General features: G+C 36.4%; 2 protein-coding genes across 5 annotated transcripts in view; one reads left to right on the top strand and one right to left on the bottom strand.

The window, feature by feature from the left end:
* LOC125668461 (HMG domain-containing protein 4-like) overlaps positions 1 to 86 on the bottom strand; it is a 19449-nt gene extending 19363 nt beyond the window's left edge. For 3 of the 4 annotated variants that reach the window (XR_007367621.2, XM_048902666.2, XM_056164262.1), the window contains exon 1: positions 1 to 41. This exon is cut by the window's left edge and continues 197 nt beyond it. The gene's annotated coding sequence lies outside the window, so the exon portion shown is untranslated. The other variant, XM_048902663.2, reaches the window with a different exon arrangement.
* Positions 87 to 123: 37 nt separating this feature from the next.
* LOC125668462 (phospholipase A-2-activating protein-like) lies at positions 124 to 15202 on the top strand. Its single transcript, XM_048902668.2, has 12 exons — positions 124 to 448; positions 3896 to 4089; positions 5119 to 5220; positions 5416 to 5535; positions 6991 to 7297; positions 8978 to 9138; positions 9509 to 9666; positions 10181 to 10400; positions 10578 to 10721; positions 12186 to 12296; positions 12435 to 12581; positions 14565 to 15202. Exons 1-12 carry the CDS (start codon positions 201 to 203, stop codon positions 15122 to 15124), a joined length of 2472 nt encoding a protein of 823 aa, XP_048758625.2. The 5' UTR covers positions 124 to 200; the 3' UTR covers positions 15125 to 15202.
* Positions 15203 to 16560: the final 1358 nt, after the last annotated feature.

Below are 16560 nucleotides of genomic sequence, written 5' to 3'. Positions count from 1 at the left end.
TGGATAGAAAATCATGCATAATTAATCAGAAAAATACAATAAGAATAAATTACATAATTAATGACGTCATTTTATTGCTCTATATTTTTATCCACTCATCATCGAAACCGGCCAATTTCTGCTACAGTCGAGCCCGATCTGAAATGACCGAAATGCTTTTTTCAAAGTATCTGAACGTACAGTTTTATATGTTTTAATATATGTATCAATATAGATCTAATTTTATGTGTAATAGGACTGGTGATACTTGGTGTTTAATCTTGTTTGTTATGATTTCGAAAAAAATCGGGTTTGACATTCTGCTAAAAATGGAAGAAGGATACAAACTTCGGTGCTGTATTGTAGGACATGAAAAAGACGTTCGGGCCGTTTCTCCGACTTTATTTCCCAATGATGGAATCATCTCCGGGTCCAGAGATGTCACTGCGAGAGTTTGGATACCCAATGAGTATATTTTTTCGTTGTTCTCACTGTATATGTTTTGCTTTGTCATCACTGACTAACTACTCACTCGGTCTACTGCTAACTTTCATGTTTTTAGGGAAAGAACCTCATATAATTAGAATATGAACTTATATAGAGAGCGGAGCTCTCCCTATAGGGAACACGTATATACATGTTTAAAAGGAAAATATAGGAAAATAATGAAAAATTAAACCATACTTATGGAACTTGAAAAGTTTGGTACCAATGACGTCAATTCGAATATTAGCGTGTGGACATGTATTCCTCCATTTTGAATCTCGTCTACCCTAGTTCACGTCGTTCTGAGATGTTACACATAAAATCCGTAAAAGCATGTAAATCTTATTTTCTTAATCATATATAATCACTCCACGATTAACGCCACGTTTTTTGTTGTGGTTCAAATGCTATGTTTGTAAATTTGCTAAATAACGACGCTGAATATGACGTCACAATGTACTGTGTACATCAATTGCGTTAAATCAATTGCGTTCAATATATAGGCGGATCAAATGTCCAAAATTAGGATGCTTTGATACAGCTCCGTCCGCGTGCTAACTTCAGGTTATTTTTGTCCTGTTTTGGATATAGATACTAATGCCAAAACTTTTTTGCTTCATCCTCAAACATGGTCACGCCGTAAAACATATTAAACTAGTGTATAGGTCCCTGGTTAGAATACAACAGTTAACCCAAGTTATGTCCCATGACTGCCATCTTGCAATGAAAAGTAATTTTTCCCCATGCTGAATTTAATAGATTCAATCAATATTCATGGTAATTTTAGATTAATTGCTTTCAATTGTTGTGTTTCTCCAAATAGAGCAATACATAGATTAATACTGAACTCATAAAATCCAGCAGTAATATGTATCAACACTTATAGCTGCAAATCGCATCCCTCCAGTGATCGAAATAAACTTTTTTCACCAGTGGATTATTTTCCAACTAGCAAAATTGAGCTTTTACTATCATTTTTTATTCATTTGCTTTTTTCAGAAATTTAAGAAAACAAACATGCTTCTATATCAAAATATATGAAAATAAAGTGCAATGATAAAAATGCGATTAAGAGTTCTTTTAATGAAGTATCAGACAACATATATCATTGGTGCATGGTGAGGGTCATAGGGTACATTTATACGGCATACTCACTGTCCAGAGATCTACCACCTATTAACAACATCACATGCTTTGAAATCTTGAAGACTGTTAATGTCAATTCAGTGTTTTTTCTCTACCCACTGGTACAGGTATCTATTCAATTGGGAAAAATAATGTCAAAATCGAACAAATTGGGAATTTCTACCAATGTATCGGCAAATGATTTCAACTAAAAGAAAAAAAGAAAAGGACAAAACAATTTTTTACGGTGATATTTGCTGTTGTGAGACATCAGGAATCGTCGTAGACTCATTCTAGAATTGTAGCCATACAACACGCACACTGTCATAACGATGATGATCTGTACTCTCAATTTAATACCGGAAGTGAACATTTTAGTTAACTTGTACAACATTTCAAACTAAGTAAATTACGATGTCACTGTCAGCTTTCTATTTTTTGGCAAGTGAATTGGAAATTTTTAGTCTCAAAATTGGGGAAAATCAACGTTTTTTGGCATTGGGAATGGTACCGTTTATCGGTACCAGTTATATAAGGGGGGGGGGGAATGCTGATTCAATATACATTTGTATAATATGATTTCACTTCTTAGCTCACCTAAGCTGAAAGCTCAAGACTAAGTGAGCTTTTCTGATCACCCGTTGTCTGACGTTTGTCCGTCCGTCTGTAAACTTTTCATATTTTCGACTTCTTTAGAACCACTCAGCCAATTTCAACCAAACTTGGTACAAATTATCCTTGGATGATGGGTATTCAAGCCCCTTCAAAGGAGAGATAATCACAAAAATAGGGTGGGGTTATTTAAAATCTTCTTAAGAACCACTGGGCCAGAAAAGCTGAAATTTACAAGAAAGCATCTTGACATAGTGGAGATTCAAGTTTGTTCAAATCGTGACCCTCGGGCTTAGAATGGGGCCACAATAGGGGATCAAAGTATTATATACAAATATATAGGGAAAATCTTTAAAAATCTTCTGATCAAGAACCACTGGACTAGGAAAGTACAAATTTACATGAAAGCTTCCTGACATAGTGCAGATTCAAATTTGTTAAAATCACGACTACCGAGGTTAGGATGGGGCCACAATAGGGGATCAAAGTTTTGCATACAAATATTTAGGGAAAATCTTTAAATATGGAGCAAGGTGTGACTCAGGTGAGCGATGTGGCCCATGAGCCTCTTGTTTTTAAAAATCTAGTTGAAAAATGCACTACAAATACATGTAACTCACAGTGTTTGACTATATGACCTTGGTCTTAGTTATTAATTTGATCCATGTTTACTTTTTTAATATGTTTATAATCATTCTGTAAAGCGTATCTATGCACAAGATGAAATTATTGTAAACTTCAAAGTACAGTCAATAAACCGAGGAAATCTGGGAAAAAGATCTTTTTTTCACTCGCAAAAAAATTACAACCACTTGTGATTTTTCAGCTGCAATTTAAATTTTTAACTCACATTTAGTGAGTATTTCCCCTTAATTTCGTTGCCTGTCCTTGTCTGTCCTTTTGCGGTGAACAAATCTTTGTTCCCTATGTTGGCCTAAATGTAATTTTTTTTATCTCTGGCTTTGACATTTGTCATTTTTTCATCAATTGCAGTCAACTAGTAGTCTACAATAATGCCCCAGAGTGGGACAACCCATAAACTTGTATGAAAACTTAATTATTAGTTACAAATCAGTTGTAACCTCTTAAATTTGATAGGGTAAAGATAAAAAAAACTTATCTATTCACCAATAGACCTTTGGCTGACCCTGCAAAGGGGGATAATTTACTGGTTGATACTAGGTGTATTGGTTGTGTAAAGAAGGGAAAAGTTAATTTTTCATCACAAGATGGTGGCCAAGAGACATAGCTGTGGTTAACTATAGACATGTCTACTCTGTATTCTAACACTGTGATTACTTTATTTACTGCTTCTGATGGAAACATGCTGCATGAGCTATTTATTTTTAGCTTTTGATCGCTAAAGCGAAATCTTATGAAAAACTTTAATTTTATTCACACATAACAGGAATAAATGATGTTATTTACCTCTTAAAATACACATGAAACATCATTAGCTTAGCATGTGTGGAGCATGTTCATGTACAACTTGACTTTTTCATGTAAACAAACACAATTTGTAATACCTATGTCATATGTAGTTAGAAATGTTGTCTTGTTGTGATAATTATCGATTTAATCATTTCACTCCAGTTACCATGGTTACTGGTTTATAAAAGAATAGGCACCTAATCTCAATTACATTGTACAAATATATGTTTATCAAAAAAGCTTTAATTATTTTGTATTGCAGTATGGACCCAGGGTTTCATGCGGGTCAGCTGATGAGGGGTCACAGTAATTTTGTGTCAGCTGTGTGTGTTATGCCCCCTGACACCTCCTATGAACAGGGCCTCCTGGTTACTGGCAGTCATGATAACACCATCCTAGGCTACACACCAAACTCAGCAGAACCGGTCTTCAAACTCACAGGACATGAGGGCACAGGTATCATCTTAGAAATACAGAAAATTTTGTACATTGCTGTTTTTCTTCTTTTTCCTGTTACGGATGTAGAATCTCTGTATTGTCAGGATATGTGCATCCCAACAGATGAGCAGCACATGTATATGTTCCATATTCAGGTTTTTTATCAATATTTTGAACTCTGTTGCAATGCATCTTCTTCTCCAGAACCAATAGCCCAATTTCAACCAAACTTGGCACAAAGCATCCTTGGGTGAAGGGGATTCAAGTTTGATCAAATGAATGGCAATGTCCCTTCAAAGGGGAGATAATTACAAAAATGTAAAATAGGATGAGGTAATTTGAAATCTTCTCGAGAAACACTGGGCCAGGATAGCTGAAATTTACATGAAAGCTTTCTGACATAGTGAGATTCAAGTTTGTAAAATTTGTAAAAATCATGACTTCCGGGGGTAGGTTGTACATATGATCCATTTTCTGTATGTAGTTTGCATTCTGGCTACTGTTAAGTTTGACATACAGTGTATGATCTGTTTTCTGTGTGTAGTCTGCTGGCCACTGTTAAGTTTGACATACAGTGTATGATCTGTTTTCTGTGTGTAGTCTGCTGGCTACTGTTAAGTTTGACATCAGTGTATGATCTGTTTTCTGTATGTAGTCTGCTGGCCACTGTTAAGTTTGACATACAGTGTATGATCTGTTTTCTGTGTGTAGTCTGCTGGCCACTGTTAAGTTTGACATACAGTGTATGATCTGTTTTCTGTATGTAGTCTGCTGGCTACTGTTAAGTTTGACATACAGTGTATGATCTGTTTTCTGTGTGTAGTCTGCTGGCTACTGTCAAGTTTGACATACAGTGTATGATCTGTTTTCTGTATGTAGTCTGCTGGCTACTGTTAAGTTTGACATACAGTGTATGATCTGTTTTCTGTGTGTAGTCTGCTGGCTACTGTCAAGTTTGACATACAGTGTATGATCTGTTTTCTGTGTGTAGTCTGCTGGCTACTGTTAAGTTTGACATACAGTGTATGATGTGCTTTCTACATGTAGTCTGTACACTGGCTGCTGGAAAATTTGGAACACTGCTGAGTGGATCATGGGATAAAACTGCAAGAGTCTGGTTAAACCAAAAATGTGTGATGACTTTGAAAGGTATTGCACCCATTTTTTCAATTATATACATCCATTCATAAAATCTATAATGATTCAATGTATTTTCTAGATTTGTGTAGTATCGTGTATTTTTTACACAAGAGTTTCCAACATTGATCAGCGAACACTGTGTCCATACATGACATTGTAGATAATATTTATGATTATTGAATCAGTGGTGATTTTTTTAATCAGGACACCAAGCAGCAGTTTGGGCTGTGGGGATTATGCCAGAGCAGGGCTACATGTTGACAGGATCTGCTGATAAAACCATCAAATTGTGGAAGGCTGGCAGGTGTGAAAAGACATTTACAGGTATATTTGCATTTAGGTTGTAGAAAATGTATAGTAAAATCCGTTACAGCAAGTTCCTGGGGACCTTTGAAAATACAGTTATATCTATCTGTAATTTGCTATATCTGTACAATGGATTCTTTCAGCGATTTATTATGAATTTTGTATGAGAAGAACAGATTTACTGGTACATAACATAGAATAGCCTCCATAATATTCAATCTGATTAAAATCAAATCCTAAGATCCGTTCACTTAGATCGCTAGTGTAGCGATCTAAGTGAGTGGATCTTAGGATCTGCTTTTAATCAGATTGCATAATATTTGCCTTTGTTTATAGAATAAAATTTATCATTACCACAAAAAAGAATTCAAAAACTTGTGAAAATGCTTACATTTTTATTTTTATTTTTTTGATGCAAAATTTTACCTTGAAGCCAGAACTGACTAACTGACATGAATTATAGAAACCTGTAGAGCTTACAGCTGTGCACCATTTTAAAATCAGCTGATTCATTAATGCGATCCTAATCACATTAAGGAGGTATGCTACACCAGAGAAATTTGATATGGATGAAAAGTGGAGGATATGTACAACAATATTTTGAAATTGAAAACTTTCAAATTTACTTTATTTAGACAAAAAATGCAGTTTTAGTTGAAAGCAATCTGAGAAAAATTTAAAACCCCTGCTGGACTCGAACACACGATCTACAGTTCAGTAATCGACATGCTAACCTACCGAGCTACTCAGCTAGGCAAATAATTTTTAAATGAATAGACAAATATTGCTGATATTCATATTTTCATCCATGTTTTAAAAGGAAGTCAGCCATTATGACAATGTAGAGTACCTCCTTAACCCCTATACAGATAATTTTTGTTCAGTATTATTAAAAGATGTTGGATGCAAATGATAACCTCATAGTAGGGCTGAAACGATATGCCCCCTTCACGATACGATACATATTACAATACTTATGCCACGATTCAATATTTTCAATACAATACAATTTACAGAAGAAACCAATAATAACATCGAAGAAAATATTAATTACCAAGAATCAAAATCTTAATTTTAAAAGCAAAATGTTTCCAAACTGCCTAACGGTAAGATATCTGTTGGCTCTGTAGTTTAAACTGATAAAGTTCATTATTATTTTCGTCAACCTCAAGGCAAACAACATTCTGAGCTTTATTCGACACTATTTTGTCCCTCATGCAGGTAAAAATAACAAGTACAGGCCAGGCCTGATGTATTTTACTGAACCCGTTTTTATTAAATGTATCGAACCGAAGATCGAGGCGATGAATCAAACTTTGAATCAAGCGTTTATATTGAACGGTATCAATATTTCGGTGAATTGTTTCAGCCCTAATAATCTGTGGATTAACATTACTTCACACAATTGTTGATTTAGGTCTAATAGACATAAAGTTTCTCTAATCCTACAAAATATTGTTCTTACCTGATCAGGACATGAAGACTGTGTGAGAGGACTAGCAGTACTGAATTCCACTGAGTTCATTTCCTGCTCCAATGATGCCACAATCCGTCGATGGTCCATGTCGGGCGACTGTTTACAGATTTGCTATGGGCATGAGAACTTTGTGTACAGTTTAGCTGTATTGCCTAATGGTCAGGACTTTATCAGTGGGGGTGAGGACCGCACAATGAGGATTTGGAGGGATGGGAAGTGTGTACAGACCATTGCCCACCCTGCCCAGTCTGTGTGGGCAGTCTGTGTCATTCCAGGCAATGGGGACATTGTGTCAGCAGCTAGGTAAGGAGCCAGGGTTGGGAATTACAGCCCGCCTGACTGCCCGAGATGTTCTATTTCTCAGGCGGGCAGGGAGGAAAATTTCATTATGGCCCGGCGGTCAGGCTAATTTTAAAAGTCATTGTACAACACAAATGACTGCTTGCACAAATGGAATTAATTAATGGAGTTATGCACATATATTGATAAGCATCACAAAACTGAAAAATGAGGACTGACAGATTTTGAACAGGGCTGGCAACTTTTGAGTGTAGCCAGCCCTAAGGCTGACTGATTATTTCATTGAGTTTGCAACTCTGGTAGAAATTTTGTAGAATTTTTGTTCGATATGATTTAAAGTAGCATGGCAGCTATGTAAGGAAGATGGGAATGTATGGAATTTCCATACAGCATTTACCCTTCATTATTTAGTTATGTAAAATCTATCAGTATGGTCAGAATGAGGTCTCAACATAAGACAGTGATTGCAGATACATGTAGCATACTTTATTATGCCCCCCTTTGAAAAAGAGGGGGCATATTGTTTTGCACCTGTCGGTCGGTCTGTCTGTCGGTCGGTCGGTCTGTAGACCATGTGCTGTCCGCTCAATATCTTGAGAACCATTCACTTGATGATAATGATATTTCATATGTGGGTTAGTTATGAGTAGAAGAGGATCCCTATTGTTTTTCAGGTCAAAAGGTCAAGGGTCAATCTACTCTGGACATAGGAATATAATGTCCGCTCAATATCTTGAGAACCCTTTGCTTGAAAGACATCAAACTTGGCACACTGGTACATCCTAAGGAGTAGATGACCCCTATTGATTTTGAGGTCATATGGTCAAAGGTCAAGGGTCAAACTGGGCATAGGAATATACTGACCATTCAATGTCTAGAGAACCCTTTTCTTGACAGACATCAAACTTGGTATGCCAGTACATCTTCAGAAGAAGATGACCCCCATTGATTTTGAGGTCACATGGTCAAAGGTCAAGGGTCAAACTAGACAGGAATATACTGTCCGTTCAATATTTTGAGAACCCTTCGCTTGACAGACATCAAACTTGGTACACTGGTACATCTTCAGGAGAAAATTACCCCTATTTATTTTGAGGTCACATGTTTAAAAGTCAAGGGTCAAACTGGACATAGGAATATACTGTCCGTTTAATATCTTGAGAACCCTTTGCTTGACAGACATCAAACGTGGTACACTGGTACGTCTTCAGGAGAAGACGACCCCTATTGATTTTCAGATCACATGGTCAAAGGTCAAGGGTCAAACTGGACATTGGAATATACTGTCTGCTCCATATCTTGAGAACCCTTTGCTTGACAGACATTAAACTTAATACACTGGTACATCTTCAGGAGAAGATGACACCTATTGATTTTGAGGTCGCGTGGTCAAAGGTCAAGGGTTAAACTGTACATAGGAATATACTGTCTGCTCAATATCTTGAGAACCCTTTGCTTGACAGACATCAAACTTGGTACACTGGTACATCTTCAGGAGTTGATGACCCCTATTGATTTTTAGGTCACATGGTCAATCCACTCTTGACATAGGAAGATATTGCCTGCTCAATATTTTGAATTGATGATACTACTCTCAATTAAATGATGTGTGTGTGTATAACCCTTTTCAATTTTGCACCATGGGGGCCATATGTGTTTTACAAACATCTCTTGTTACTTCAGTGATGGTGTTATCAGAGTGTTTACCACAAGGGCAGAAAGGATGGCACCTGAGGAGGAACAGAGGTCATTTGAAGAGCAGGTCGCAGCCACTGCTGTCCCCAAACAGTTAGGGGACGTAAAACTGGAGGACCTGCCGGGACCAGAAGTCCTGCTGACCCCAGGTACAACAACAGTCAGATTATTGACATAGGTACACAATTACTGAAACAGGTGAAGGCTATTGTAGAGAAAATGCAAAAGAGCTTGTTAAGTTCCTGGTCCAAACAAGGAGATTTCTTTCAGGTATAAGTTTTATAGAGAAGACTGATTTATTGAATTTGGTTTCCTGAATAAATTAAGAGACTGGGTTAGGTTGTCCTTTAGTAAATGCACATTGAATGAATCAAACAGTTTTTGCCTGAAGACAGTGTCAAAAGACATTCATGTGATACACTGTCTATGAAATACACTGTTCAGCTCATTTGACTGTTTTAATTGTTTGATTGTGCTGCTTTGAACACTTTTATTACAGACTGTATATTGATTCTGTAGGTAACAAAGACGGACAGCAGAAGATCATCAGACGAGGACCTAAGGCGGAGCTACACCAGTGGGACTCCACCAAACAGGAGTGGACGAAGGTCGGAGACGTCGTGGGCTCCAGCGGGGGAACTCAACAGACCTCGGGGAAAACTTTATACGAAGGAAAGGTGAGAGGCTTTCATGAATGGTTAAAATGAAAAGGTAAGAGGCACCAGTGGACCAGGAATGTCTTTTTAAAGGAAAGATAAGAGGTTCCAGTGTGTCGTTGGAATTACAGGGAATAAATTGCAAGAGAATCCAGTGATGTTAAAATGAAAAGGTTAGAGATAGAGAGGAAAAGGTGCAGTTGATAAAAAAAAATTCTAACCATGAAATAAAGGAAAGGGAAAAGGTATCATCGGATAGTTAAAATTCCAAGTAAGAGGTCCCTAGTGGTGATTAAGATTTTAAAGAAAAACCCAGTATAATACATTTCAAACTTTGAAAAGTATTCCAAGAGGTTGCATTATAATGGAAAAAATGTTAGAACCTAGCTTGATTAAACATCCCTGTGGAATGTATGAAATAAATAGTGTATGAGTTGTCTCCCTCAGTCCATGTAAAAATGATATTTCTGGACTTTTTAATTTGATTGTCAAAATATCTCTGGTTTTGTTTTACCGTTTAGTTGTGTGTTTTCAGGAGTATGACTACGTGTTTAGTGTAGACATAGAAGATGGAAAGCCCCCTCTGAAGCTCCCCTTCAATATTACCGAGGATCCATGGTTTGCTGCACAGAGGTTTCTGGAGAAGAATAGTCTAAGTCAGTTGTTTCTAGATCAAGTCGCCAACTTCATCATAGACAACACCAAAGGTGTGACACTAGGGCAACAGAGTTCAGGATATGTGGACCCATTCACAGGTCAGCAGTTAAAATGCTCAGTAGATTGATGGCTTTCTAGACACAGCTGATAATGGGAATGACTGTTTTATTGTTCCTGTGTCATGTAAGTGAGCAGATTTAGATAGGTGAATTAGAATATGATTTTCCTTTCGACTTTCACTTTTGAGATTAGAATTGCGGTTTGTGTGTTTGTAGGTGGGAGCAGACATGTTCCTGGTTCACAATCCAGTATGACCCAGGCCCCACCCTCAGGAACTGATCCGTTTACTGGAGGGGGTCGTTATATCCCCGGGGGACCGCCACCTCAGCCATCATCCTCAGGGTCAGATCCATTTACAGGTAAGGATTGTTCTGGGTGCTTGCTATTCTTCATTACATGGAAGCCTGTAGACTGATACACAGGACAAACTTGAACCAAATCTTGAATGCCTGTACCAATTCTACCAGTTTCACATTCATTGTTTTATGTTATTATTTTTTTTCTTAAACAGTGCTTAGTTCAGTTACCTGTTTAGGAATTCTCGAATGTTTGTTGGTGCAGTTTATCTGTAATACAGGTAAACTTTGGTATCTCGAACATCGATATGTCGAATACCACAGATGTCTCAAAGTGAGTCAACAGTCCCGCCCAGTTTCACTTATATTCATGATTTTTAAAAAAAAACACCAGTACCTCGAACATGAAAATCTCGAATACTTGGCTTATCTCAAAGTAGATTTACAGTTACTGTCCCAAGTGCTAAAATCACATGCGTAATCTCAAGTCCAAGGAGTTCCTTGCTTCATTGACTTCACACTCGAAGTACACAATCATCCCGTTATGCTAATTTTACAGTCTGTTGGACGTTTCTGTTAGGCCTAGCACAGGCTTCATGGAACCATTGCCGATAATCACGCCTTATTAGCCCCAAGCTGTTGATTTGGGAGCTTTATCTAATTATGCAGATTTTGTGTTTGGAGGTGATCATGAAATGCACACTTATATGTAAGATGACACGATAATTCAACAAGCAGCTTGGGGACGAGTACTGAAATAGGAATTTAATTTTGTCGTAATACACGTTTACACATGCTATTACAAGTCAAAGTAAACACTAAACACATCAAAGTGATAAAGAAATCAAGAATTAAACATTAAAAGACCTTATTTTTTAGTATAAATATCAGCACCGAATTTCAAAGTCTTCAGTATCTGATAAGCAATCTACGTGTAACGAAGGACCCAGTATCCAACCCGGGGGATAGTTGGATTATCTGGCAGTGATATAAAAAGGAATCTTAAAGTTCATACAATCAAAACAAAGTTCCAGGCTATAACAGAAGTCGAAAAAGACACAGAATCCAAGGCAGCGATGTTTTCCGTTTCCGTCTTCGTCATTATTACAGTGATCGGTTTATCATTTACAAAGCGTAACACAAATCCGGGTATCAGAAATACTGAACCGAACGTGATAACTGATTATCACTATGATAAACAACCGAAATTTGTAAAATGTAAGTGTTGCAGTATCAAATAAAGTAATAGATATATAATATACATGCAAATGCAAACGTATTTTAAAAAATCCTTAACTTCAAACTAAAACTTTTACCTCTTTTAAAAGGTGTGTTTATTTACCTGTCAAATAAAACATGCAACATTACCCAGTATTGGTGGCAAATTCATTAACTTCGATTTCTCAAACCCTTGGATATCTCAAAGTTTTTCTTCAGTCCTAACAAGTTCAAGATATCGAAGTTTACCTCTATAAGTGTACCCATGTATGTGTATAATTATTGATTCAAACTTTTATTTACCTTCAGGATCAGGAAGATACCAGCCCCAAGGTGTACACGTCAATCTGGCCAATAATACTTACTTTCCTCAGAAGACCTACATCGCGTTTGAAACTGCCAACCCTGTTCAAATAATCAGTATGTCCATCACCTACTGCGATGCATTCATTTCTACTTCTTACATTCCTTGTAAATCATTCAGTATTTTTTGCAAATTCAAAGCAAATTTGACCCACTTATATGATTTACTTTCATGTCTCAATGTTTACTTTCTAGACAAGTTGAAGGAGTTTAATGAGAAGATTGGGACAGAGAACCAGCTAGCTGCCTCAGATTTTGATCTCCTGCAGACTCTAATGGAGGCTAAAAACATTTCAGAGACCCACATAGCAGTAATGAACAAAGTCTTAATGTGGCCCAAAGGTGATCCAGTATTTAAATTTAGTAACCAAATACAGTATTGCATTTGATTTAAATTTAGTAAAGCAAATCCATTATTGCATTTGATTTAAATTTAGTAACCAAATACAGTATTGCATTTGATTTAAATTTAGTAAGCAAATCGAGTATTACATTTGATTTATATTTAGTAACCAAATACAGTATTGCATTTGATCCAAACTTGGCAATCAATCTCACAATCTTCAGAATTCTATATTCATTAAGCAACCAGTCTTTTCTTTAAATGAAAAAAAAACACCTTTTTCTGCCTCCCTTTGAAAAACTGGATCGGTAAGTTGGACTCTTGCTCTGTTAACAAGTCTTGTCTACTCTAAAGACCCCTTTACTCGATATCTAAAGAGCCCCTTGCTCAATATCTAAAGACCCCTTTACTCAATATCTAAAGAGCCCCTTGCTCAATATCTAAAGAACCCTTTACTCAATATCTTTAGAGCCCCTTCCTCGGTGTCTAAGGAACCCTTTACTCGATATCTAAAGAGCCCCTTGCTTGAGTTACCAAACTTGGTACAGTTGTTGACCCTAGAGAGTAGATGACCCCTATTGATTTTCAGGTCAAAGAATAAAGGCTAGTCTGTAGACCAAGTCTTGTCCACTTATATATGTTTCTAAAATATTGCTTGTTTCATGTTTAACATGAAATGATTAATGAGTTTTGATAAGACTACATGCTGTAAACAAATTCTCTTCTTTTGTGTTAATATGGGAAATGTTGTTTGGTGTTTTCAGTGGTGCAATTTCCTTGAAATTGCAAGCTTAAAAAGAAATATGATGATACATGTGCCAAATTACTAATGTGAAATTATTTTTTTGCTCCACTTTGTAAGTTTTGCATTGAGACCATGTGTCACCCAAGTAGATTTTTAGATGGAAAGTTAGATTATTGTTTACATGTATGTAGCATTGCATTTATATTTAAATGATTTTCAAAATGTTAAAACACTTTTATGCAATTTTTGTTTTTGACACATTATATGATGATATCTTTGCAAATACTAGGAGACGGGAACAAACAAAATTCTACATTACGAACTTTTAATGGGCATGTCAAGAAATTAAATCATGTAATTTCTCAAAATGGAGCAAATAATTCTAATAAATTCCAACAGGTAATATATCACAGCAGGTATATTAATTTTCTCTTCAAACTGTACATGTTTGTGTATTTTAACAGCTTGTCATTCAAATATAAAATATTGTTGAAAATGTGCAAAAAATTACCAGCTTCATACAAGTTTGCCATAAACTTTTTTTATGCCCCACCATGAAAGGTTTGGGGCATATAGTGTTACCTGCTTCCGTCCTCCCATCATAATTTAGTTTCTGCTCATAGATGTACATATTCACCTGAAATTTGGTACTTACATGTAGATACATTAGTTTCTGGTTCAATAATTTTGGACAGAGTTGTGCCCCTTGGACTGAGGAAATTTCTAACTATTTTACATGTTGATATGTTGTGGAACTACACATGTCAAGTTTGTGTTTGGGCCTGGTAAAAAAAATATTTGGCAGAATTGTGCAAAGACTTATTAGATTGCATTAGACTTAGAATTTTTACATCAGTTCAATTTCTGCTCATTTTCTCAGTCATGTATGGACATCTTGAATTGAAATTTGGGATATAGATATATTATGAAAATATGCAAGTGAAATACTTGGCAAAGTTATGGCCTTTTGGTGTGGGCATTCATGTTGCTCTTACTCAACACATCTAGTAGTGGGAAAGGTTTTCTTAAGTTGCTAGAACTTGTAACTAATCCCTTTGTATATTTATACAATAAGATATGTTCAAATCAAATCTAGAACTTGTAACTAATCCCTTTGTATATTTATACAGTAAGATATGTTCAAATCAAATCTAGTTTTTCATATCCTGTTCAGTTGTATGTTTCTAGTGTAGATTTCATCAGACATGGTGTATTGAACTGCAATTGTTATCTTCAGAGTACATATTCCCCGGACTGGATGTTCTTCGAGTGAGTCTCCTGAATCAGAAAGTTTGTGAACACATGTGTTCCCGGGACGGATTTCTTCCCCATCGGCTCCAGTTCCTGACCTCCGACGCCCCAGTACCAACGCAGATGCTGACTCTTAGGATTTTAGTGAACTGTTTTCATCATGAGAATGGACGACAGCTACTACTATCACAAAGAGATCAAATCATAACTCAAGCACTGAACTGCAGACTGACCGCAAACAAGAATGTCCAGATCGCCTTAGCAACATTGTTATTGAATTATTCCATTAGCTTACAGGATAGAGTGGACGAAGAGGGGAAGTCTCAGTGCTTGTTGGCGGTGGCCAGTGTACTAGAGAACCCCATGGACCCTGAGGCGGAGTTCAGACTGCTGGTCTGTTTAGGGACTCTGATTTCAAATGACCAGGAAACTAAAGTCCTGGCCAAATCTTTAGACTTGCAGGATCTTATCATCCCAATGCAAACTCGACTGGATCCCAAGAAAGTTAGCGATTGTGCAGGATTTGTGATCAATCATCTTCAGTGACTTTAAAGTTTCTTGTTGCACATGATTCGTTCTTTGTAAGTTTATGTTTAATAGTGCTAATAAAATAATTTCACAACACGATGGTCTCAGATGGCTGATTTTTGCTGTGAATCCAAGCATTTCCTGGTTTTTATGATATTCCTTTCCTTCTTTATTGATTTTATTACATATCATGTACAAAGTGTGTAACTTGACGCATTTCATAAATCATCAGGGGTATCTTTTACAGACATTGAAGGGGGGAATATTGATATGCATTCCTGTGTCAGATTATTACATAACAAGTCAGGCTATGTCTATTGTTTTCTACAAGCTTACATTTTCCCTACCACACAAATACACCCACTTACTTTTATCTATCTATATATACATTAAGAGGTACATGCACTTTTAAAAATTTTCATTGGAACAACGATTTAGCCAAAAGACTAAGTATGTTAAGGGCTCCTTTTGCCCACCAAGGAATAGTTTCAAAATTTGATTAATGTATTTTGTGCGAAAATTTCAATGTAATGCAGATGTTATTCTCAATTTGATCAAAATAGAATAGGAATCTATGACATCACAAACATGACATTTTACTGTTAATTTATTAAAGTATTTTGACATAAAAATTGCTAGTTTTTGATGAGCTTTTAAAGACAAATATATCAACAACTAGTCTCTGGGTGTATGTCGACGTTTAAGATTTATGATTTCCAGATTGTGTGTCTGATAATGTGACCTTTTGCAATGAAAGGTTCACTCAAAGAGTGCATGACTTTTGTTAGTTCATTAGGTAAAATGTCAAGGTCACAGGAGAATACTCAAGATATCGTTTTCAAATGGGAATAATGTAGTGAAGCGTGAACCTTAGTGATCAAGCAATGCATCAAATTTCAAGGACGCAGGAATGGTAATGATTGAATTTATATGAGGCCCAAGGTCAGGCACAAAGACGGACTTCCGGTATGAGCTTCAAATGTCTCGCCTTTACAATTAAAGTTATGAACCAAGCAGTTGTCTCTAATTTTCTATTAGTGACCTTGGCCAAATGAACTTTTAAATTCATTGTCACGACAAAAAGTCTGATCATGATAAACCTTTCGCCAAGTACAGTCGAACTTCAGAATCTCGAATATCGTTGTCTCGGATACCCTGGATATGTCAAAGTGAGTTGGAAGTCCCAGCTACTATATATTTTAACCTCGATATGTGGAACCTTCAGATATCTCGGAAGTTTTTTCTCGGTCCCATCGAGTTTCAGCTGACGAGGGTCGACTGTATAAACTTCGGCATGTTTCAATAAAAAAAAAGAATTATGGCCAAACACATGAACTGACTAATAATGGACAGACAAACATGTTAAATCACAAAGCCGATTGGGCATATTCGATTACTAACTTCTTCTGAGTGTATCATGATAAAATCCTGAAGAATTAAAGAAACTATTGAGT

The sequence above is a fragment of the Ostrea edulis genome, chromosome 4 (assembly GCF_947568905.1).
Source record: "Ostrea edulis chromosome 4, xbOstEdul1.1, whole genome shotgun sequence".
NCBI classification, from domain to species: domain Eukaryota; kingdom Metazoa; phylum Mollusca; class Bivalvia; order Ostreida; family Ostreidae; genus Ostrea; species Ostrea edulis.
Note: the sequence above shows the minus strand (reverse complement) of the source record. Positions and strands in the feature narration are given on the sequence as shown.